Below are 24928 nucleotides of genomic sequence, written 5' to 3'. Positions count from 1 at the left end.
ATAATTCTGGAATAAAAAGCTAGTATCAGTAATGGTGACCACAAAACTACTGGATTGTCGTAAAAACCCAACTGGTTCACTAATGTCCTTTAGGGAAGGAAATCTGCCATCTTTACCTAGCCTGGCCTATATGTGACCCCAGACCCACAGCAATGTGGTTGACTCCTCTCTGAAATGGCCAAGCAAGCCACTCAGTTGTATCAAACCGCTACGAAAAACTATAATACCCAACAGCAGTCTGGGAGTACCTTCACCACATGCACTGCAGCAGTTCAAGGGCAATTAGGGATGGGCAATAAATGCTGGCCTTGCCAGCGACGCCCACATCCAATTAATAGAAACATAGAAGATAGGAGCAGGAGTAGGCCATTCGGCCCCTCGAGCCTGCACCGCCATTTAATGAGATCATGGCTGATCATCCAAATTCAGTACCCTGTCCCTGCTTTCTCCCCATATCCCTTGATCCCTTTAGCCTTAAGAAATATATCTAACTCCTTGAATATATTTAATGAATTGGCCTCAACTGCCTTCTGTGGTAGAGAATTCCACAGGTTCACCACTCTCTGGGTGAAGAAATTCCTCCTCATCTCAGTCCGAAATGGCTTACCCCTTATCCTTAGACTGTGACCCCTGATTCTGGACTCCCCCGCCATTGGGAACATCCTTCCTGCATCTAAAAAAATTGTTCAATTTCTGGGCGACAGGTTGATTGGCAGTCATTAACAATTATCACATTGTCAAAGGGTAGTCACGTTGTTAATTACTAGACTTAACTTTGTCTCGAGTTTAACGGGCAATTAATGTGCAAATGCAGCAGCTTCATGAAACTCACGGCCAGCTAAGGGAGAGATGCTGTTTTTGCAAAGCTAATGGTGGAGCGGTGCAAATCGGTCGGCAACTTGTGGTTATTTGCAATTCACAGGTTCTCTCTCCCCGCCACAAGTTGCTGGCCGATTTCCACATTAATAATGGCGTGCGTCGTTCACATGCTGTTATTTTTTCAGCCAAGTCTAGGCCTATGTCTTTCCTTGGCCTTGATGTGTATTTCCACTGCTTTGTTTAATGCTGCTGCTGCTTATCGTGTCCACGGACAGTCTATACATAGCCCAGCCAGAACTGGACACATTTTTGCGCCTTGTTGTTGGATTCGGCAAGATCTGCAACAGTGCAGGGTTCCTCTAATGATGGGCATTGCAGGAGATGTTGCATAGTCTGTGCCTCAGTTCCACATTCACAAGTTGTCGGGCTGGTTGAATATCCCCATTTGCTTAGTGACACCTTTGAGCAACCTACACCGGTCCTAAGTCTGTTAAGGCACTTCCAGATTGCCCAGTTGCAATTAGCTCCTGGGGGAAGGCTTTCATCAGGTAAAATTTCCATCGCTTGGGGGTTGTTCAAGGCTGGCGAGCCAGTCTTTCCACAAGGCGATGCGGGCTTCAGATGAGGTTGATTGTAATGGAACAACACTGTTCATGAAGCTCTTCCTTGACTTTAGGCGGCTGGGTGTAGGTGTATGACAATGCAGAGGGTGCCTCTCATCTGATGTTTGACGGAGTCGCTCTTTCTTGCTGGCTACTGTTCTTATAGCAGGGGGAGCGATACCCGCCAGGATATATAGGCTGTTGGTGTTTGTTGGTTTTAAGCAACCTGTGATAAATCGGCAGCTTGCATTCAGAACGGCATCCATCTTCTTGGCATGAGTAGACCTTTCCCATGCAGGGCAGGCGTATTCGGCAGTGGAATAGCAAAGAGCAAGTGCACTGGTTCGCAATGTTTTCGGGCTTGCTCCCCATCTTGTGTTAGTGAGCTTATTCAGGATGTTGTTTCGTGCGCTCACTTTTGCCTTTGCCTTCTCGATGTGGTTCTTGAAGGTGAGGCATCGGTCAAGGGTGACTCCTAAGTAGATAGGGTGCTCGCAATGCATCAGTGTTGCTCCACACCAGGTTACTTTCAACTGGCGTTTGGCTTCACGGTTTCTGAGGTGGAATGCACAAACTTGCGTCTTTGATGGGTTTGCGCGAAGGTGGTTTTCTTCATAGTAGGATTTTAGTCCCTCCAAGGCCTCAGAAAGCGTTTTCTCCACGGTGTTAAAATCAGTGCTTTGGGCAGTGACACATAAGTCATCAGCATATATAAAACGGCGTGTGACACCGTCTATAGGTTGGTCATTCGTGTAGATGTTGTACAGCAGCGGTGCAAGCACACTTCCCTGAGGAAGACCATTCTTCTGAATACGCCACCTGCTGCGCTTCCCACCTAGTTCAACATAGAACTGGCGATTCTGAAGCATGCTTTCTAACAGCTCTGTTAAGTGAATCTCTTTTGCCATCTCTAGAATCTTGCAGAGGAGACATCTATGGTTCACTGTATCGTATGCTGCTGACAGGTCTACAAAAACAGCACCTGTTACCATCCCTTGCTCAAAACCATCTTCGATGTGTTGTGTGAGGTTGAGCAGTTGGCTTGTTGTTGATTTGCCGGGGCGGAAACCTGCTTGCTCTGGAATGATCTTCTCATCTACAGTTGGTGCTATCCTATTGAGTATCAGGCGTTCAAACAGCTTATAGGTGTGGCAAAGCAGTGAAATTGGCCAAAAACTCTTAGGATCTGAGGGATCTTTTCCAGGCTTTAATAGTGCTATTACATGTGCCTTCTGCCAGATATTAGGTAGCTTGTGTGTTGCCAGACAGTGGTTGAACAATTGTAGGAGCCATTATATTAATGCTGAATATATTGTTCTCCTATCCCATACTCACAATTGTATCAAAGCAACATTTAAAAATTCAGATATAAATTGAAACATCTTTAAGACTAGATGAGAATTTAATTTTTTTTTACAAAATATACTTTTTGATTCACTACTTCCGTTAGATAAAATATCCAACAACAAATATACTTGCTTTATCCACTGCAGGGTCTACCGTCATAGATCAAAATGTGTTCACTGGAAAGCAACTCATTTTATCAAGAGAAAATCTAGTCTGAACGAAAATAAACCCAGACAACACACATGCACGTAGCTGCTCTCTGAAATCGGCACGACCCAGAGATGAACCTTGCCCAATGTCCCTCTTTGGCCACTCGGATTTGTGTAAATATAATAGAGCAGAAAACTGCAACATTAACCAGAGATTTCTTTTTTTTTTGAATGGGGAAAGGCCTAGGTGGCCCAGAAACACAAGTTGATCTTAGCCACACAGTGGAGTGACCTGTCCCTGCACAGAGATACCTATCTTGATTGGGCAACTGAGAAGGTAGCATGGGGGAGGTGGGGAGATGTGGAAAAGAGGGGCTTCTTCAGAGAGAGGGAAAATGAACAATCACCCCAGGCTATCCTCACATACCTTCAGTGGTTAATTGCACAACTGAGGAATTGGCAGTGGTAGGGAAGCAAGTCACTTGCCTGCCTGCACAATGATAGTTGAAGGAAGAGAAAACCCTGAAAGTTATTTAAACTGTATGAAATACTTGATAAAAATAAGATTTTAAAAATTGCTGCATAGTTATTTCACATCTTTAAAATTTAGACCACCTACAGACCCAAGTTACCTATTTTTCATAGTGACAACTGCATGACATATTGCATCATTTACACCAACACTGCACATCGATCACTTCCACCACAATGCCCTCAGCTGTTTAAAGTATTCATTTTAATGCAACTTATTACAGGACACAAGCAAAGTACATTTGACAAAGTTCTGGCGGCAAGATGTTTCAGCCACTTTCTGAACATAGAGATTGTCGCACCTGGACCAAAGAAAGCAGCTTCAGGCGATTCCTACTCCCCTCTTCTAACCTGTGTGATTGGATCGGAACCTGGTGGTTTTGCAATGACGTGGAACACAGCCCGATCATTTTCATAAACATGGCTACATTTTTGGATCTTTTATACCCTTCTTAATCTAGACTTTTTGCCTCCTGAATTTCAGATCACTCACAAGTGAGTCTCGACACCCTCTGCGTTTGAGCATCTTCACTAGCATTGATTATCGAGGTAATGAACAGAACAACTTTTCCATTAATTGGTTTTAGCTATTGAATTATCCTGTGCCTCTACGGGATCTCTCTCCCATCTTTGATAAGCAGTAGAGAATTGCAACTTTATACTTTTAAGTTAAAATTATTAAGCAAATTAATTTTACTAAGGATGAACAAGGGAATCAGTGATAAACACACAAACAGCAGAAATCATTTTGTCTACCTCGAGTGGAAACCAATAAAAACTCAACATCTAATGCCAAGCTATTCTGTTGTGGTGGCTCCTTGTATTTCTTACTGCTGTGGGAATGGAGAGTAGCTTAGACTATTCTCGGAGGACTCCAGAGTCCAAAAAGCTACATATTCTCAATTATCCCGAAAGCGGGTACTGGTTTTGAATAACTGCCAACCATATTTCAAAAATAAATTGCCAATCCCAAGCAAATCATATGGTCTGTTTGTTCACATAGCTTGGCTTCTCCCTCAACCTTTTATAGGCTTCCAAACAAAACTCGCAATAGTACTGAGATAAGCGCGGTGCAAGACTCTTAAATATTGAGACTAGATTTAAAGGGACATCCAATAAACCAAAATTTAACAAAAAAGCGAACTGAGCAAAGTACAATATTCATCAGTTGATCACTTATTGTGACTCGTACTCCTTGTCTTTCTTCCGCTTCAGTAACTACACTTCAAAAATTACTAAATACAATTAAAGCTCAAGTATCAGTATTAGTGCATGTTTAAATTCACAGTAAATCTATTAAAAAATAAGAGTGTTGAAATAATGTAAGTGGCAATTATCATTGCTCCTGGGACAAAACTGGATCCACCCTCATTTAATAGAATGCCATTAACACCACAGGATGCAATTATGTGAAAAGAATTTAGCAGGCTGCCAGGCAAGTGAATATTTCATTCCTGCTACTTTACATTTTACACTATACAACCAAGGTGCTAAACAGCCTTGAATGTTATCATTGACACGAAGGGCTGCCTTTAATGAAACGGTTAAATTCTACATAGAAGTTACAACATGCAAACAGGTCATTCAGCCCAACTAATCAGTGCCACTGTTTACTCTCCCCACCAGCAAATAGGCCGAATCGCATTTATCCACCCTGCTCCGATATCCCCTTTCCCTTCGTCTACCTATCCAATCTGATCTTGAATGCAGACATAGTTTCTGCCTCAACCACTAACCTGGAAGTGAATTCCATAGCCTCACTACTCGGTGTAAAGAAGTTTCTCCTGCCCTCTTCTAAGTCTCTTACATCTATCTACGTCCCCTAGTTCTAGACCGCTCAACTACTACATCCAGCTATCCTAGCCCAGCCTTTCATAATTTTAAACACTTCTATCATATTGCCCCATGATCGGTGTATTTCTCATTTTCAAAAATACTTCAAGTCTTCCTTCCTTTGTAAGCCCCAGGACATCGCTGTAGGAGTTCTTCAGGGTAGTGTCCTCGGCCCAACCATCTTCAGCTGCTTCATCAATGACCTTCCCTCCAACATAAGGTCAGAAATGGGGATGTTCGCTGATGACTGCAGTGTTCAATGCCATTCACAACTCCTCAGATGAAGCAGTCCATGCCCACATGCAACAAAACCTGGACGACGTTCAGGCTTGGGCTGATAAGTGGCAGGTAAATTTGCGCCACAGAAGTGCCAGGCAATGACTATCTCCAACAAGTGAGAGTCTAACCACCTCCCCATGACATTCAACGGCATTACCATCGCCAAATTCCCTACCATCAACATCCTGGGGGTCACCATTGACCAGAAACTGAACTGGACCAGCCACATAAATACTGTGGCAACAAGAGCAGGTCAGAGGCTAGGTATTCTGCAGCGAGTGCCTCACCTCCCGACTCCCCAAAGCCTTTCCACCATCTACAAGGCACAAGTAAGGAGTGTGATGGAATACTCTCCACCTGCCTGGATGAGTGCAGCTGCAACAACACTCAAGAAGCTCGACACCATCCAGGACAAAGCAGCCCGTTTGATTGGCACCCCATCCGTCACCTTAAACATTCACTCCCTCCACCACCGGCGTACCGTGGCTGCAGTGTGTACAATCTACAAGATGCACTGCAGCAACTCGCCAAGGCTTCTTCGGCAGCACCTCCCAAACCCGCGACCTCTTCCACCTAGAAGGACAAGGGCAGCAGGCGCTTGGGAACACCACCACCTCCAAGTTCCCCTCCAAGTCACACACCATCCTGACTTGGAAGTATATCGCCGTTCCTTCATTGTCGTTGGGTCAAAATCCTGGAACTCCCTACCCAACAGCACTGTGGGAGTACCTTCACCACACGGACTGCAGCGGTTCAAGAAGGCAGCTCACCACCACCTTCATAAGGGCAACAAATGCTGGCCTTGCCAGCGACACCCAGATCCCATAAGCAAATTTAAAAAAAATTCCTTCCCATACCAGGCAGCATCCAAGTGAATCTGTGTTGTACCCTCTCTAAAGCCTCAATAGTATGGAGCCAAAACTATACACAGTACGCTTACTGGAGTCTTAACGTTTTATATAGGTTCATCATTACCTCTTAGCTTTTATACTCTGTACCTCCATTAGTTTTTTTTTTAATACAGCCTTATCAACATGAAATACTGCCTTTAATGCCCTGTGAACCTGTACCCTCAAGTTCCTCTACTCTTCCACAGCACAGAGCCTACTTCCATTCAGAGTATAACAACTGGTTTTTAAAAAGAAAACCAAAGGGCATCAACTCACACCTACTCACATGGAATTGCATCTGCTAATTTGTAGTCCATTCTCTCATCTTATCAATATCTCTTTGCAGCTTCCTTTGGTCTGCTAAAGAATTAATTATACCCATGATAGCCACTGCCTTCAGCTTGTTTAGCAACCTTTCATGTGGAACTTTATCAAAGGCTTTCTGCAAGTGTAGGAACAGTTTCATAGGTTTTTTTAATGTCTGCTTGGGATGATACTTCCTTTAAAAAAAACGACGAGGTTGGTCAGATTGGATCTGCCCCTTCTCATATATTGGCAGCTACTTACTGTGTGTTTCCAGTGATTAATTCTATTTTATTTCCATTATTTTGCCAGTTAGTTATTGATGCAAGGCGAATGGGTTTGCACTTTATTTGCTTTACTTCTTTCCTGAAAATAGGCACCATGTTGACTTGCTGCCAATCTAGTGGGACCGCCCCTGTAGTCATTGATTCCATCATGATGGTGTTGAACTAGCTAGGGGAGAGGTTGAGAGAGAGAGAGAGAGAGATCTGGGCATTGTGGTAACCTGGCCACGTCCAGATGTTGTCGAGCAGCAATTAACAAAGCAAACAGAATGCTGAGCAAAATTGCCAAATCAGTAGAATTTTCATCCAAGACAATCACACTGACGCTGTGTGGTGCTCTGGACAGGCTGCATCTTCACTAGTGGTCAGTGCTGTTCGATGAGCCACCTGGGTAACACCCAAGTTCTGAAAGGTGCAGAGAAGTGATGAAGTTGATCCCAGTGTCACAGGAAAGGTTAGAAAAACTTGAACTCTTACACCTTGAAAGGAGGTATACGAGAAGGAACCACATAGAGGTGTACAAAATACTAGGTGGAACAGAAAACATTCAATCCGAGCACCAATTCAAGTTAAATCATGACCATGTGGGGGACAGGGACGGGGGTAAAACGTGTAAAAGGCACTGCCAGGCACACTTCTAAGGTACCAGAGTCATTCAAGAGGCTTTGCATGCTGTGATGAGGGAGCAGGAGGAGGAAGAAATTAAATTGTAGGTTTTTAATGCAAGGAGGAGCTAAATGGATAAAAGGCCTTATCTGTACATATCTGTGATTTCTTATTTGTTTGCTAACTTTTCTTGCCAATCTTTTGGCTGTTTCCTCAGCCATTTCCAACCCTCCACTCAAAAGGGGGAAAGAGGAGAAAGATGGAAGCAAAAAAGCTTCTAGGAATATTGCTCTTAACAGACCACTTAAATATAACAAATATAGCACACATGTCGTCAAACTCCCTATTTGCCTCCCCCTTGAGAAAAGCCAGTCTTTAAACACCCGGTAACATAACAGACTGCAGTTGTGAAGTAATTAGGACCAACGTCTCACTACTTCACTCTGGCCTGAAGAGAGGCTGCCAATCCTCCAGTGGCGAATCCACGCCACAATTTGCCGGGAAAATAATTAGAATCCTCCACAGCAAGCATAGCGGCTGAGCGGGAGCGGCGTGGTCAATGTCTGATACACATCCAAGGTACCAGGGCCCGACACAGAATGGAGCAACAACAGGTTATTTAATGTTTCCATAAAAGTAAAAGAGCCAAACAATTTCTTCAGACTACCTAATTTCATATTTTTAAAAATTGATCAGTATAAATGGGAGTCAGTGCTTCTTATTTTATAATGAATTGTTGTTGCTTATAATCAAGACAGCGCGAAAGGGCACCACTCTGCTAATACAAGGGCCGCCCCGTTAACCTCACCGCTAAACCCGGCCCTATACTGTGGCAGGCTCTTCACTGGCCGAACGCCAAGGGTTCAAATGCACAAACTGCATTTCTAACAAAGATTAAATGTATTTGATAAAAAGGGCTTATATTTCCTTTCCTGATAATATGGACTAGTATGAAAGGAGATTCCTCTAACCCACGCTGAACGTCAGGAAGTCCTTGCATCTCCCATTTTAAAATTTTTAATAAACTTAAGTTTTTAAAATAAATCAGTGCAATCCCTTGACCTGTAAAATAATCAGGTTGTTCCAAAATAGCTGCATGAGAGTATAATTCAAATCAACATTTTAGACCCAGGGAATTTTATTTTGTGGGAACTTTATGCAAACGGTGGCAAAACATGATTGAATTCTTTACTGACTGAACCCTCCAGCGCGGAGATCACAGTGGCGTTAGTTCAGCAAACTCAATCTCGCCATTGATTTTAATGGGGCGGAGCTATGATAATGAGCTACTCTACTTTTTCGGCGAGGGTCTCTGGAGCAGCGCAAAAATCCCAGCAAATTATGGTGTGGCATATATACTGGCATAAGTCACTCATGCCATAATTGCCTGGAATTTCTGCACCATAAAAATAGCGTACACCACAGTTGTGCCATTGCTATGGTGCAAGCTTTCAGCAAATTCAGGCTCTGTGAATATCACTCCCTCATTTTGGTGCATTTTCTCCCCTTTTCCCAAATTGGAACTTTATGCACCAGCCCGGAGAAGTGGCCAGGTAACGAGGTCCCAGAGTTCATTCATACCCCTGAAAAATGGGAAAGCATCTGGTCTCCACTCAGCTCTTCTCTATATCAATGCTGTGGAGATCAGGAACTCGAGGCATCGAAGCCCACGGGTGAGAACTCTCATTCTATCACTGACCCAAAAAATGACTCCTTTGAAAAGTTAGAGTCTTTCCTCATCACAAATTCAATATAACCTCATGTTGAAAGGATACCAGATTTTATCCTTTACTAGTGGTTGGGCAAGGTGTCAAGGAAAAGGTGACTGATCATCACTACTGGAGTGCAAAAGCAAGGAGTCCAGGGGAACACATATTCCGAGCCAGAGCCATCAGGCATCAATAAGAATATAATCTGCAGCAGAGCACAGTTTTTCCACCTTTCTCCAGCCCGAGGTCATGCTCTTGCAAGGTCACATCTGGAATTATACACAAAGCTCAGGTCACTGACATAAAATGGCCACCCAAGCTCTACAGACAGTGCAGATGAAAACAGTAAGCTAATCCTCCATGTTAGAGGGAAGAACTATAAGGAAAAACTTCACAAGCAAGGATTATTCAACCTCAAAATAAAACAGAAGGTTCACAATGTGAGAAAATGAAAATAAAACAGTATGTTCAGATAAAGAAAGACTTGCATTTATATAGCGCCTTTCATGACCTCAGGACATCGCAAAGTGCTTTACAGCCAAGGATAGCCAGGTTACAAGATAGAAGGAGGACAAAAGTTCAGCATTGTGAAGGGCAAATTAAGGAAGTTAGGGGGAAAAAAATTAACAAGAGTTACCAGCAGCTGGAATGGGTTGCTGGGAATGTTGAAGTCAGAATACTGGGCTCATTTAAGACATAGCTAACTGCTGTATGAGAAGATAGACAATGAGATCTCACTGGGGCTTGGTCCATCCTAGCAATAGAATAAATCTGAGCCACTGAGCCCTGCAATTATTTTTTTATTGATCAAATTGAACCTAAAGCACTTTTTAAACTCTGCCAGTCTGCAAATTCCACTTACATAAACTGCAACTTGACCATCTGGAACCTTTCAAATGAGCATATTCAATGCCTTGAAGGTTCAGTGTGGATCAAAACTATCCCTTTTTTGCAGACAACAAAGCAACAAGGACACTTTCTTTTGCTGCCCCAAGGACACTTGCTCGATAGCTTGAAACAGAATTTTTCACAGAATATAAAGCCAAAAGACTTCTCGAAGAACTTCGACTGCCTCAAGAAAATTATTCTCTTGAACGAAGGAACATTTTTGTACACATATCAATAACCTTCCCTGAAAAGGGAACCTGCATGTCAGATTGAGCCTCAGAGGACCTTAATGCCTAAGCCAAGTCAATGCTGGAAAGAGAGAAAGCACAGCTATATTTATTGATACTGGCATGTGAGCTTCCAAGTCAATCACACTGACCCCTCCAGCTACCAAAACCATGGCTGGCGGCCAAACAGGTGGCCCAATACAGCTATACAAGATTTATACTGCTGATAGATTCAAAATCCTATCCCGCTGTGAACAAGTGTTCTTTAACTGAGTTAGTAAGGTCAGTCGGGACCTTATGATATTCGCAGAGCCAAAACTTGGGTCAGCTCACAAAGTGTGACTCTCTTCCAAGCTCCCTTTTGGAGGAGGCTGAATGCACCTTCGGTCTTGACCAATTTCTACCATTAAGGCATTCAGACAAATTTTACAAAAAAATGTGGCCAACCTTTGTAGTCTTGTACAAAAGGAAACAAGACAATCATTTTAATAAACATCTGCTGTTGGAAACACCCAACAGAACACCAAAAGTTTGAATCAAGACCTTGGTATTGCTTGAGTGGAGCTTTGTAGCAACCAACACACTGCTTCAACCAATGCAAGCCCTTCAACGTTACAACAATGACCTGCATTCCACACAGTAAAAAAGGACTATTTTTCTGTGGTTTGCCATTTTTTTTTTTTACATGTGTACATCAACATTTGAAACTGCTGCCAAAATGGGAGAAAAAAATCCGAGTACGCAATTGAGAAGCAGGCCTTATATAAACTAAAGCAAGAAAGACCATCCGATTCTAATGGCCATCCTGAGACAATACAGCAGTGAGCTGCTGAGCTATAAGAAACAGCAATGTCCCAGATTCGATTCCTGCATTCTGCTAAGTTAATTAATCTTAGCTGGGCCTGGCTGCGCTAATAATTAATCAGAGTGCCTTGCGTCAAGGGGGAAAATAAATACATTTCTAAAATGACCAGGATTCCACTCCTGATCAGTATCCAGGGCCCACTGCTGGAAGTGAGCATGTGGACATCAGGGAAGGACAAGATCAAGCGTACCTGTGATGCCCACAGGCTTACAGTACTCAGTATCCAGGCTCTCATTTGAAGCAGATTCACTTCAGCAAGATACCACACTCCAGGAAAGAATCAATACCTTCAGAACTGGGAAAGTGGCAGAAAAAAACTTTTTTTTTAAAAAGCTCAAATGCGTTTCTATCCCTCCCCCGCTATTAGAATGTATATTGTGCTTGTATGTGGAGGCTGAACAGAGTCAGAAAGTGCAGTTAGCGCCAAATACAGGAAACTCTTTTTTATCCAGCACCGACTGGACTACATAGAAACATAGAAGCTAGGAGTAGGCCATTCGGCCCTTCGAGCCTGCTCCACCATTCAATGAGATCATGGCTGATCATCCAAATTCAGTACCCTGTCCCTGCCTTCTCCCCATATCCCTTGATCCCCTTAGCCTTAAGAAATATATCTAACTCCTTCTTGAATATATTTAATAAGTTGACCTCAACTGCCTTTTGTGGTAGAGAATTCCACAGGATCACCACTCTCTGGGTGAAGAAATTCCTCCTCATCTCTGTCCTAAATGGCTTACCCCTTATCTTTAGACTGTGACCCCTGGTTCTGGACTCCCCCGCCATCGGGAACATCCTTCCTGCAGCTAGTCTATCTAGTCCTGTTAGAATTTTATAAGTTTCAATGAGATCCCCTCTCAATCTTCTAAACTCCAGTGAGTATAAGCCCAATCGACACAATCGCTCCTCATACGTCATTCCTGCCATCCCAGGTATCAGCTGGTGAATCTTCACTGCACTCCTTCCATGGCAAGAACGTCCTTCCTCAGATAAGGCGACCAAAACTGCACACAATACTCAAGGTGCGGTCTCACCAAGGCCCTGTACAACTGCAGCAAGATATCCTTGCTCCTGTACTCGAACCCTCTTGCTACGAAGGCCAACATAACATTTGCCTTCTTAACCGCCTGCTGCACCTGCATGCTTACCTTCAGCGACTGGTGCACAAGAACACCCAGGTCTCTTTGCACTTCCCCTTCTCCCAATCTATTGCCATTCAAAAAAGAATGTGCCTTCCTGTTTTTGCCACCAAAGTGGATAACCTCAGTTATCCACATTATAGTGCATTTGCCATGTTTCTGCCCAATCACCCAACCTGTCCAAATCGTGCTGGTGTGGGACTGGTGTGGTGCCGGTTTATCAAAAAGTCCGGATTACAGAGAGGTATAGTAAAAGGTACGAGAGCTCCGTACACAGCAGCAGATCCAGGCTTCCCTGTTGCTTAGCATCAGGTGCAGGAACCCTGGCCACAAGATCCAGGCGTCCCTGTTGCTTAGCAACAGGTGCAGGAACCTCGGTTACACAGCCACAGATCCAGGAACGGCCACTAATATGAAGTAAAACTTACCTGAACCTACTCCTGAATTTTGCCGGTTAACAGAGATTTCCGGTTATTTAGGTGCCGGTAAATCGAGAGATTCCTGTACATGCATACTCAACATTGTAAGAAAAAAGTAAAACTATTGGGTCAAGTGACAGTTTCTCTCTTCACCAGCTTCAACCAGTTCCAATGGGTTATACGCATTAGCAGTTAAAACAAAACTGAGCCAAACCAAGTGTTAGCCCTGGCCAGTTTATTTATCCCAAAAGAATTCAAATATTTTTCCAATAGACCGAAAATCAAGTCCTTCACTAACTAATTTTACTCTTTCTCCCCTTCTCTGCCCTCCCCGCAAACAAAATCGAGAGATTTCACAAACAAGCCGGCTATGACTACTGCTTAATATCCTGCAAATTGGGGGCTTACAAGAGAAACCTGGATTTCTCGCTCCCTTTGGAAGGCCACTCCTCATCGTCATAGCCGAGATAAGACACTTGCTCTGCGGGTTGAGGAACGGTGACCAGACTCTTCCACTACACGTGCCACAGTCATTTGGTTAAATGGTAAAAGCATAATTTCTGTAGAAGCTGAATTGCTAAATAATGAAATATCATTGTCAAACAAAAGTTGCATTATCCAGGTGTATTGAAATTCTGAACAAAAACATACAATGCACATCTTTGAACACGGGAAAATATACGAGAAAAGACTATGCTCCACCTGGTTGGTCCCAAAAACTGATACCTCTCAAACAACTACTCCTTGTGATTCAGTGCTTTAGCGCACCAATATGCTGCACCGCAAGTGGTTGGACTGATTCTCCAAGTGATGAGCTTCCAAGCTCAAAACAGCCCATTAGGGAGAAGATTTTTCCACTAGTAAAATGGATGCCAAGGAGTGGCGCTTAGCACAACTCTCAACAGCAGACATAAATACAGCAGCAAAGGATGCACTGGGATAGCAGAGAGCGGCAGGAAGAGGAGCTGGAGCAAGAGGAGAATATGAACATTTTACTAGCCTCAATTGTTTAGGTCCAATAATAGATCTTAAAAAAGATTAAGCATTCAGAATATATGAATGGGCAACACTGAGAAAATGAATACAGATGTTAAACAATACACCTTCCCACGAGTAGAAGGAGGTTACCCACCTATCCAACACTCCAATCGAGCGCATGGAGTCGTTTTCACCACGTCTGGGGGATCCACACCAACATTCAGGCAAAGAACCAAGGCAACACTGACAGTTTTCATCTAAAAACACAAAATCAAAATCAAGTTACTAAGCTGCAGAAAAATCACATTCTACCTGATTGTGCAATAAAAGAGTTAAAGACAAATAAGCAGTTCTTCTTTCTCAATGAGTGCAAGTAGTGTCAAATATCACGTGCACTTGTTAGCTTTCATTCATTTTCAGTGTACGGTGTTAGTTTGCAATGAGGGAGACTGCAAATCTTATTCTTGTGGCTTTTATGTGGGTTATGCCTGAAATAAAACTGAACTGGCAAGTGCAAACGAATCACAAGCTGTATTCACAGCCACGGTGTTAGTATATAGTTTCATGAGTGAGAGATATAATTGAACCAATTTAAACGTGAACCGTCCCAATCTACCAAGAGTTCTTTTTAAACATAGATACAAAATATATCTCAAGATTTTCTCAAAATTATACATACACCTTTTAACAACTGTACGGCTTAACAACTTGCATTTATATAGCACCTTTAACGTAGTAAAACGTCCCAAGGCGCTTCATAGGAGCGTTATCAAACAAAATTTGACAGAGCCATGAAAGGGGGTAGTAGGGCAGGTGACCAAAAGCTTGATCAAAGAGGTAGGTTTTAAGGAGCGTCTTAAAGGTAAAAAGAGAGGTAGAGGGGTTTAGGGAGAGAACTCCAGAGCTTAGGGCCTAGACAGCTGAAGGCATGGCTGCCAATGGTGGAGCGACTGAGCAGTTCTCAAACAACCTGAGGAATAGGCGGTTAAATCCTAGTTGCACTACACACTTACTAAATATAACCGACAATCCAGACATTGAAAACTGCGAAAGTTAGCCAATGCACACAGGTAATTGGTCCATGTTGTCTCCAGCATTCAGCAGCTTCAGGATGGTTATAATTACATCAGCCCTCCAAACCACCCCCACACTGATTTCTTCCCACACCCCAGCCCTGGCAATAAAAGAGTTGTTGGTTCAGACTTTTACTACCTCATTACCAAACTATTTCTGCTCAAGAAATGACACCATTCTGAGGTGCACAGGCCCACTTGTTAAAACTGAAATGACAGCTACACAGTGTGGCCCAGATTTTCCTGCAATGGGGAGATTGGCCACATAGACCTTAAATCTCGCCATCTACTGTGCCAGTCACACCATCGATGACCCTCCCTCCATATTTTCCTGCATTTCTAATTAGAACACGGCGCAGCAAGCATAGCGGCGAATTAGAAGCGGCACAGCAAGCATAGCGGCGAATTAGAACACGGCGCAGCAAGCATAGCGGCGAATTAGAACACGGCGCAGCAAGCATAGTGGCGAATTAGAACACGGCGCAGCAAGCATAGCGGCGAATTAGAACACAGCGCGGCAAGCATAGCGGCGAATTAGAACACGGCGCAGCAAGCATAGCGGCGAATTAGAACACGGCGCAGCAAGCATAGCGGCGAATTAGAACACGGCGCAGCAAGCATAGCGGCGAATTAGAACACGGCGCAGCAAGCATAGCGGCGAATTAGAACACGGCGCAGCAAGCATAGCGGCGAATTAGAAGCGGCGCGGCAAGCATAGCGGCGAATTAGAAGCGGCGCAGCAAGCATAGCGGCGAATTAGAAGCGGCGCAGCCAATGCTTTTACTACTTGCAAGTAATGAGCAAGCGTTGCACAGACTGGAATTGATAAAGTGGACAAAATATATATTTGCTAACACACCCACTTTGAGCTCCTTGCCAATGACCGTTCTTTCCCCGAGTGCAGAGCAGCTCAGAACTTAAATTGCTACTTGCCGATTTCCCAACATTTTTGTTTAATTTATTCTCGGGATGTGGACGTCGCAGGCAAGGCCGGCATTCGCGGTCCATCCCTAGCAGCTACAACCGAGTGGCTTGCTAGGCCACTTCAGAGGGCAGTTAAGAGTCAACCACATTGGGTTGACTCTTAACTGCCCTCCTTAACAGAGCTAAAGTCTGTTACGATCCTCCTCACTGTTTACTAAATATCAACTACAAACTTTGAAATTATGCCCTGTATACCCAAGTCCAAGTCATTAATATATCTTCTCTTCTTAGGCAGTCCCTCGGAACCGAGGATGACTTGCTTCCACATTGAAAATGAGTTCTCGGGTGATTGATGAGTCCAATGCGGGACCTACAGTCTCTGTCACAGGTGGGGCAGACGGTGGTTGAAGGGGCGGGTGGGTGGGGTGCTTGGGTTGACGTGCGCGGGTTGACGTGCGCTCCTTCCGCTGTTTGCACTTGGCTTCCGCTTGCTCCTGCTAAAGAGACTCGAGGTGTTCGGCGCCTTCCCGGATGCTTCTCCTCCACTTTGTGCGGTCTTGGGCCAGGGATTCCCAGGTGTCGGTGGGGATGTTGCACTTTTTCAAGGAGGCTTTGAGGGTGTCCTTGAAGCATTTCCTCTGCCCACCTGGGGCTCTCGTGCCGTGCCGGAGCTCCGAGTGGAGCGCTTGTTTTGGGAATCTCGTATCGGGCATGCGGACGATGTGACCCGTCCATCAGAGCTGATCGAGTGTGGTCAAAGCTTCGATGCTGGGGATGTTGGCCTGAGCGAGAACACAGACGTTGGTGCGCCTATCCTGCCAATGGATTTGCAGGATCTTGCGGAGGCAGCGTTGGTGGTACCTCTCCAGGTATTTATATATTAATTAATATTTTATATATATTAATATATATCAAAACAAGCAGTAGTCCCAATACCGACCCCCGAGGACCACCACTGTATACTTCCCTCCAGTCTGAAAACCAACTGTTCAACAATACTCTCCGCTTTCTGTTCCTTAACCAAATTTCGTATTCACACTGTCACTGTCCCTTTAATCCCATGTGCTTTAATTTTGCTAACAAGTCTATTATGTGGTACTTTGTCAAACGCCTTTTAAAAGTCCATATACACACATCAATCGCACTACCCTCATCTTGTGCTATGACAAAGGCGCAAGTTCCCAAGAAAATTTGAGCCACCGGTTTTAACTATCCGAATACTTAAGTCAAAAAGCAATGTAATTCCTCCCAATCAGGATGGTTGGGAGAGTGGAGGAAGGGGAGAAAAGAAAGACAATTCACCTGAAGATGATGACTGATGCTGCAATATGATTCTACAGATAGCTGTAGCTCTCTGGTACCACTGCCCAAAGTGGTCATTCTTCATGGGGTAGCCTTGACAATAAGGGTTAGCAAGTTGTTCAATATTTTTTGTGGAGCGTGGTGTTGGAAGGAAAAACACATCCTAGCTCAATCCTGCACGTTCCAGCAAAGGGAGTGATGGCAATCAGGACTGGGTTTTTTTTCCACCACACCCAAGGAAACTGAAGCCAATTGCACAGAGCCCTTACTGCTGCTCTAGCTGAGACTGGCCAACTCAGCAGGGAATCTAATCAGAGGGACACTCTTGTCCAGATGCCTAAGTATCATACCACGCAGTGTCATAACCCACTAAACCATGGGCCAGATATGCCGATCCCTACGGGTGTGTACACGCTGTGTATCCACCTGTAGGGACATCGGAAATGCCAGTTTCAGGCATGCACTGTGCATGCGCTGGAAACCAGCATTTCCAATCTGTCAAGAATGGTCTGGACCGATCCTCCGGCTGCCCTGGAGAAGGGCCTCTGCGGGCGGATAGTTCCGCATTTTGGAGACCCTCTGCCCGCAGAAACCACTTACAATTCTTACGCCTGGTAAAAGCAGACGTAAGGCCTACTTTTACCAGGATGAGAGTTGAAAAAAAGTTTTTTTTTTTTTTTTTTAATTTCCACTGATTTATCATTTAAAAATACTTTTAAAAATGGTATGTTTATTTTTAGCCCCGTAAAAAACTTTATTTTTTTGAAAAATTTAAAGTTTCGTTTAAAATAGTTAATTTATTGTACTTTCAAGTCATTTTAAAAATGTGATTTTTTTTTATTTATTTAAAGTTTTACTATGTTTTAGGGGTGATCTCCATTCATATATTTGACAGGTCTTCCTGTCAAATGTATGAAGGGAGATTCCCTTGATTGGCTCCCCATGGCCCACGTGATCCCAGGGACGCTGCGAACTGTCTGCGCCTCTGGGATAAGTGGGCCTTGCGCACTTGGAGTTTGGAGAGGCCCAGCATCGGAACTGTGCGCCTCCCAGGAGCCCTCGGGTAAGGGCGTAGATTTTTTCCAGATCGCAGGCCTCCGTCCGCGGGAGGACTGCGATTGGAAAATACAGGCCCATAAGTCTTACTGTCAAATATTCTTAGTATGCTGGGCCATGACAGTCAAGCTTCAAGCATGGCACTGAAATCAATTTCACAGAATCATGGAATAGTACAGCACAGGAGGGGCTATCGGGCCCATCAAGTCTGTGCCCATTGAGTTTACTCTTTCAAAGAGCAAGCCACTTAGTCTCCCTCTCCTGCTCTTTCCCCATATCCCCGCAATATTTTCTCCTTCATGTATTTTGTTCTGCAGTAACAAAAAAAAGCTTTAAATCTCAAATAAAAGCATAAAATGCTGGAAATACACAGCAAGTCTGTCAGCCTCTATAAAGAGGACCTTCATCAAAACCTTTTTATTTTGTTCTCCAATAGAATCAACCTGCCTGTTTAAATCCAAAAACCTACAAAATGATCAGGACTGCTTTTAAAATTATTAGTGCACCAACACTAGGAAGACCAAGGGGAGCAGCACATTCATTCCCAAAACCCGCATGGGAAACCAAAAGAAATGCAGAATTCCAAACACTCTTCAGAACAAAACATTGTGCAAACATAAATCAACTGTAGTCATGAAGAAAGCACTCATCCCAGAAAGTGAACAGCATGGGCTTTCTTTTTGCAGTATACTGAAGTATAGAAATTGCAGTTAATCTTACTTAAGCCACTCTAATTGTTTCAACAGTGTTCCAAGCAATTTAACACTCTTCTACTTAACTATGCTTCTCTAAGAGTTTTGGCTCTCTTTCTTCCAGCTGCCATACGATTGTTACTAAGCAAAATCATGCCCAATGGGATATCAGATGGCATGCTGTTCTGAAATAACACCATTAACTATTTTAAATTGTCACTCTTGTACAGGAACTGAAATATAGGAAACTGCAGACATTTTAAGCGCCAATGTTGTTGAGACTTCTACAATGGCTGCAAAAGCTTATGGAAGAAACACCGAAGGAAGAAGCATTTGTCTGTCATGGTCCATCTTGAAGCAACTCTCAGAACTCAAATATGTTCAAGTGGAAAAACACAAATGCCAGATAAAACCAAAGCCATATATTCACAAATGATGCTGCCCACCTAAACCTGAAAATTAAAATAAATAGTTGAGGAATTTTACTGTAAAATTCTATACATGCAACCGCCGACATTGTTCTAGTACTTCCTAAAACTGCCATCTCATTTGCTGCCGTTTACATCCTAACTTGGCCTAGCCAAACTTGCGAAAAATGGCACCATCATTTAAATGTAGCTGAAGGGAGGAACACACAAACAAGCCTTTGAAGTATAGACAAACAAGCTTATGAACGGTAAAATTTTCAAATTCTGACATTTAATGGATCCTTATTAAAACGTTAGCGCTCAGTCGACAACAATGCGGCACAGTGGGTGACTGCTCCACCACAGATAACAAAAATGGTAGTGCCCTTTTCCCACTCGAGTTTTTGATCTTAAGCTTTTTCTTTGTAGGAAGGACAAAAGAAATTACTGTACACGGCAAATTCACACATTTGAAAGTTTCAAATCCTGAATCTATGTCTTCATTTTTACTGCGTATTTATGTTGCTTCAACTTGCACATTTGAGATGTCTGAAGCTCTTCTATGCTCACAGTATCTGTTCACCTCATGAAACAGTCAATGATAAAACATCTAGGAAGGTTTTTGGTGCATGCTCCTGTGCTGGTTTTTTAAAATGTGGTCCCATTAATTATCAGAATTTAGCAATGTGGATTAATCCCCTCAGTCAAGTTTATCCTTAGTTTTGGAATTCTAATCAGCGACAGTTAAATACAAGAGAATGAAAAAAAGAGCATGTAATGTTCTTTCAGGACCTCTGCAAGGAACAGTTTCAACTTCTGGCAGCTTTGGCACCAAGTCTATATTCCTTTACTCCCCGCTGAATCAATAACCTAAGCACCGTTTCACACAACTACCTCAATGGACTCAGCATTCATTGTGCAAGGTGACAGTCGAATCGTGTGAAGACTATTCTTTCAATTAAATTTAGCTCAACCGTTCACTTAAAGTCACGTGCACTGGTCCTTCACAAGATGTCGCTACGTCCACCCTTCAATCGTTCTAAAAGTTAGATCATGCCACACTTTCTTTTGGGAAAAGTTAATTAATTTGGGACCATCTTTTGTCCCTTTCAGATGATCTTTGGCCCTTTACTCCACTTGGCTTTGCCTGCCACTAGTCTGGATGCCCCCACACCAATCTTGCTGCTCACTCTTGGGCCCAGGCTTCCTTCTATTGCTCAAGCTCCTTTCCAGCTCTTGTGCCCGCCCATCATTCAATGCCCACTGCCAGGTACCGCCTCCTCTGGTACTCACTCTTCTCTTCCCCCACTCACGGGCATCAACACTTTTAAAAGGCTCCATGACAGTGGGCAACGCCACGGGTAACTTACTAGTAAATAATTCAGTTTCATCTCCAATATCTGTAATGTTGAAAGTTACAAAGTGGAATTATAGGACTGTGCAGAACTGTAGCACTTCTCCGTCCCTCTCCCTGGCGCAACTGTGAGGCTGAACCAGACTGTTCGCAACCTTGGTGTCATATTTGACCTCGAGATGAGCTTCCAACCACATATCCACGCCATCACTAAGACTGCTTATTGTCACTCCGCAACATCGCCCGACTCCGCCCCTACCTCAGCTCATTTGCTGCTGAAACCCTCATCCACGCCTTTGTTATCTCTAGACTTGACTATTCCAACCCACTCCTGGCTGGCCTTCCATTTTCTATCCTCCATAAACTTGAGGTCATCCAAAACTTGGCTGCCCGTGTCCTAACTCGCACCAAGTCCCGCTCACCCATCACCCCTCTGTTCCTCGCTGACCTACATTGGCTCCCGGTTAAGCAATGCCTCGATTTCAAAATTCTCATCCTGGTTTTCAAATCCCTCCATGGCCTCACCCCCTCCCTATTTCTGTAATATTCCTCCAGCCCTACAACCTTCTGAGCTATCTGCGCTCCGCCAATTCTGGCCTCTTGAGCATCCCCTGATTTTAATCGTTCCACCACTGGCAGCCGTGCCTTCAGCTGCCAAGGCCCCAAGCTCTGGACTTCCCTCCCTAAACACCTCTACCTCTCTTTCCTACTTTAAGACACACCTTAAACCTACCTCTTTGACCAAGGTTTTGGTCACCTGCCCTAATATCTCCTTATGCAGCCGTATCAAATTTTGTTTGATAATCGCTCCTGTGAAGCACCTTTTTACTATGTTAAAGGCGCTATATAAATGTAAGTTGCTATAATTGATCCCCTTAACTGTTCCATCACGGTTTCCAGTAATACAATCCACATCCCAACAACTACCTGCATAAAGAAGCTTCTGCTGACCTCGCCCTTCAATCTTCTGATGATCTTAAATTTATGCCCTTTAGTTACCAACTTAATGACCATTGGAAATAGTTTTTGCCTCAATTTACCTCATCAAAACCTCTTGATTCTGACTACCTCCATCAGACCTTCATTAGCATCCAGTGGAAAGAGCCTACATTGCTCTAGTCTCTCTTTAAAACAAAAGCCTTCCCTGGTATCACCTTAGTAAATCTTTTTGTACCCTCGCCATAGCCTTGACATCCTCCCTAAAGTAGGATGCCCAAAACTAGACAACATTCTAGCTGCAGCCTAACCAATGATTTGTATTTAGCATTACCTCTGTTTTTGTACTTTAAGCCCCTAATTATAAAACTTTTAAAGATTTATGTACCTGATATATATAACAATTAGTTTGCAGATCTACTATAAACCAGGCTGGAGTTTTCATATATAGTGCTTAGGCAGTCTGGAGAAGGGAAAATGATCAGTATCAAGATGAACCACCCAAAATACAGGAAACTCTCGATTTACCGGCACCTAAATAACCGGAAATCTCTGTTAACCGGCAAAATTCAGGAGTAGGTTCAGTTAAGTTTTACTTCATATTAGTGGCCGTGTAACCGGGGTTCCTGCACCTGTTGCCATGCAACAGGGACGCCTGGATCTGTGGCCGTGTAACCGGGGTTCCTGCACCTGTTGCCATGCAACAGGGACGCCTGGATCTGTGGCCGTGTAACCGGGGTTCCTGCACCTGTTGCCATGTAACAGGGACGCCTGGATCTGTGGCCGTGTACGGGGCTCTCGTACCTTAGTAAGTATACCTCTCTGTAATCCGGACTTTTTGATCAACCGGCACCACGCCGGTCCCGGATTTAAAAAAGTGTTTCCTGTATACCCATTCAGTATACCATATACGAGGTCAGGCAGATTGGTGTAGCATTTGGTATAAAGTATAGCTTAACATTATACAGTCCACCTGGAAATTCAGAGTTATTTTACTCAAAAAATTCCAATAACCCCAAAAATTCAAATTAAGCCATTGCATTAAAATGAAACAGCAGGTCTGAAACACACTATGAATTTGAATTAACCAGTAATTCAAATTAAACAACATTAAAATTACAATCTACTGCTGTTAATTCAAAGACAATCTGGTCAACTGACACATTTCGCCAAACATAGTTAGAACTAATTCGTTCTGTCGGCATCAACAGAAGCCCCTTCAATAAAACTCTGCCAGACTAACTTCCTCAAAATTCAAAAAAGGAAAACAATTTTCACATATGAATGATGAATTTATTTGAAAAAATCTTGACTGAACAGCAAGAGCGTTTTTGGCGTGCACTACATGTCAAGAAATAAGTAAGTATAACCTCCATTCTGATCACTCCAATCTGGGACAGTGTACAAGCCAACACCACCCTCTAAGGCAGGAATCTCTTCCTGTCGAATATGAATATTAAATTAAATGCACATTAATTGCATTGCAGGAGTCTTCATTTCCATGCCTAATGTATTTCTTGTACCATATGTACAAGTCCAAAGTTTGGGCACGCTTGTTAATCTGCCCATTTTCATTATCCACCAATGAGATATAATGCAAGTTGCACTGCACAGAAAATGCTACTGAAGACACAACCAGTCTCATTACTCAGTACTTTACGATTATAGCTCTCTTGGGCAGTTCCTATTGCTTAGATTGTGGAAATGATCAAATATATTATCTCAGCGGTGAAGATTTTCCCTAAATGGACAGGGTCAGAGACAAATTTTAAAAATTAGCATTTAAGGAGACTGAATGGTGGCCCTTGTAATATAAAAAATTCTTGGGACTGACAATTGACAGTAACCACAGGGAAAGCGCTCCATACACAAGTAGGTAGTCTTCAGTCACATAGAATCACTGAAGCTAGTCCAACAGAGCTCCAAAACATCATTAATTTTTTAACCTGTCGATACACTTCAGTTGATATGCATGCACTGGACTAAATATTCAGCACACAGCAGTTAAAAAAAAGGGAATATTTTACGCAAATCAAGACTAAACATTATATAAAAATGTATAAATTACAAGAGTGAATTCAATGGAAGGCTGCTTCAAATAGGTACAAGTTAATCAAGAGCGCAGTGGGTCTGATCCCTCACTTACATTAGCAAGACAAGTCTACATTTTACCACAAAGTTGCAAATCTGTGCTGATGCAAGCTCCTGGTAGTCACTCGTACCTCTTCAGATGGTTACTACCCAAGCAGCGGAATCCATCCATATCAAATTGGCCACCTTCTCTTCCAAGCCACCGCTTCCCCATACTGCCACCCGATTGTTGTCAGGTCCACAGAATGCTCGCTCGTCCACATGCAATTAAGTTTCCATGCGATCATCGTGCAATATTAAATTTTGGGACTTTCACTAATCCATTAGTATGGACTCTATTCCTAAACCTACATTACACCACCATGTCTCAAAAAGATACCAAAAACCATTCGCATTATATGTTGAAATGCTAGAAAATGTAACATTTATTAGAATACAATCTCAGCAGGGACCATTAGAATTCTAACCAAATTTATCACAAAAACCAATTGTACCAAAATAGCTAAAGAGTAGGAAGCACTGGATACCCCATTTCCCTTTCCTCCTTAAAACTCTCTGACCAAGCTTTTGGTCACCCTTTCTAATCTTAGCCTCAGCATCCATTTTTACTTAGGCTTCTGAGGCACCTTGGGATGTTTTTATACATTAAAGATGCTATATAAATGCAAGTACTAATTAAACTGTGCCTACCTCAAATAGGTGACTTAGCAAAGAATTTCTTTAAAATTTCCACAGCAGGAAGAAAGTCCTTTAAATGTTTAAGCAAATGAAACAGTGGACCATCCAAATTATCTTCCAGATCACTGAGCCAGCCAGTCCTCTCTTGCATTAAGCAGTCTTCTGCACATTCAGGGCACTTCCCTCAGCCAGCTCACACCAGCAAATTTTGCACTTTGCAACAGAAGTCCTCAACAATCTTCATTACAACATTACTACTGGTACTACAACTATTAATAAATTCCAGTCAGCTAGCTCAGCAGCAACAACGGGGCTCCACTGTTGTTGGCTCTGAACGCGCCTGGCCGCTTCAGTCACCTGTATCCCTTTCTGTGACAGTCACTGTCTAACCAGCACTTCCTTGGTCTACTCCGGCTCCTTGTTCCATGTATACCTCTGTACGCAGGGCCATGAAAGGTATTCTAGCTGTTTCCATTCTTGAAACGTGTCAAAACCATTGCAGTCATCTCTCTTGGATCTTTTGTATAAGCGTTGTTTCTAGTCCAAGCCA

The 24928-nt window shown here is 43.3% G+C and overlaps 1 protein-coding gene across 2 annotated transcripts in view; it reads right to left on the bottom strand.

Annotated features, from left to right (window-relative positions):
* rptor (regulatory associated protein of MTOR, complex 1) overlaps window positions 1-24928 on the bottom strand; it is a 432389-nt gene that overhangs the window by 379777 nt on the left and 27684 nt on the right. For both annotated transcript variants that reach the window (XM_085963808.1, XM_085963809.1), the window contains exon 2: window positions 14020-14122. In XM_085963808.1, the coding sequence (XP_085819934.1) occupies window positions 14020-14122 (103 nt within the window). The remainder of the gene's footprint in view (window positions 1-14019; window positions 14123-24928) is intronic.

This window comes from Somniosus microcephalus, chromosome 21 (genome assembly GCF_052327205.1).
Source record: "Somniosus microcephalus isolate GS21.2 chromosome 21, FLI_Smic_1.0, whole genome shotgun sequence".
Lineage (NCBI taxonomy): Eukaryota > Metazoa > Chordata > Chondrichthyes > Squaliformes > Somniosidae > Somniosus > Somniosus microcephalus.
Note: the sequence above shows the minus strand (reverse complement) of the source record. Positions and strands in the feature narration are given on the sequence as shown.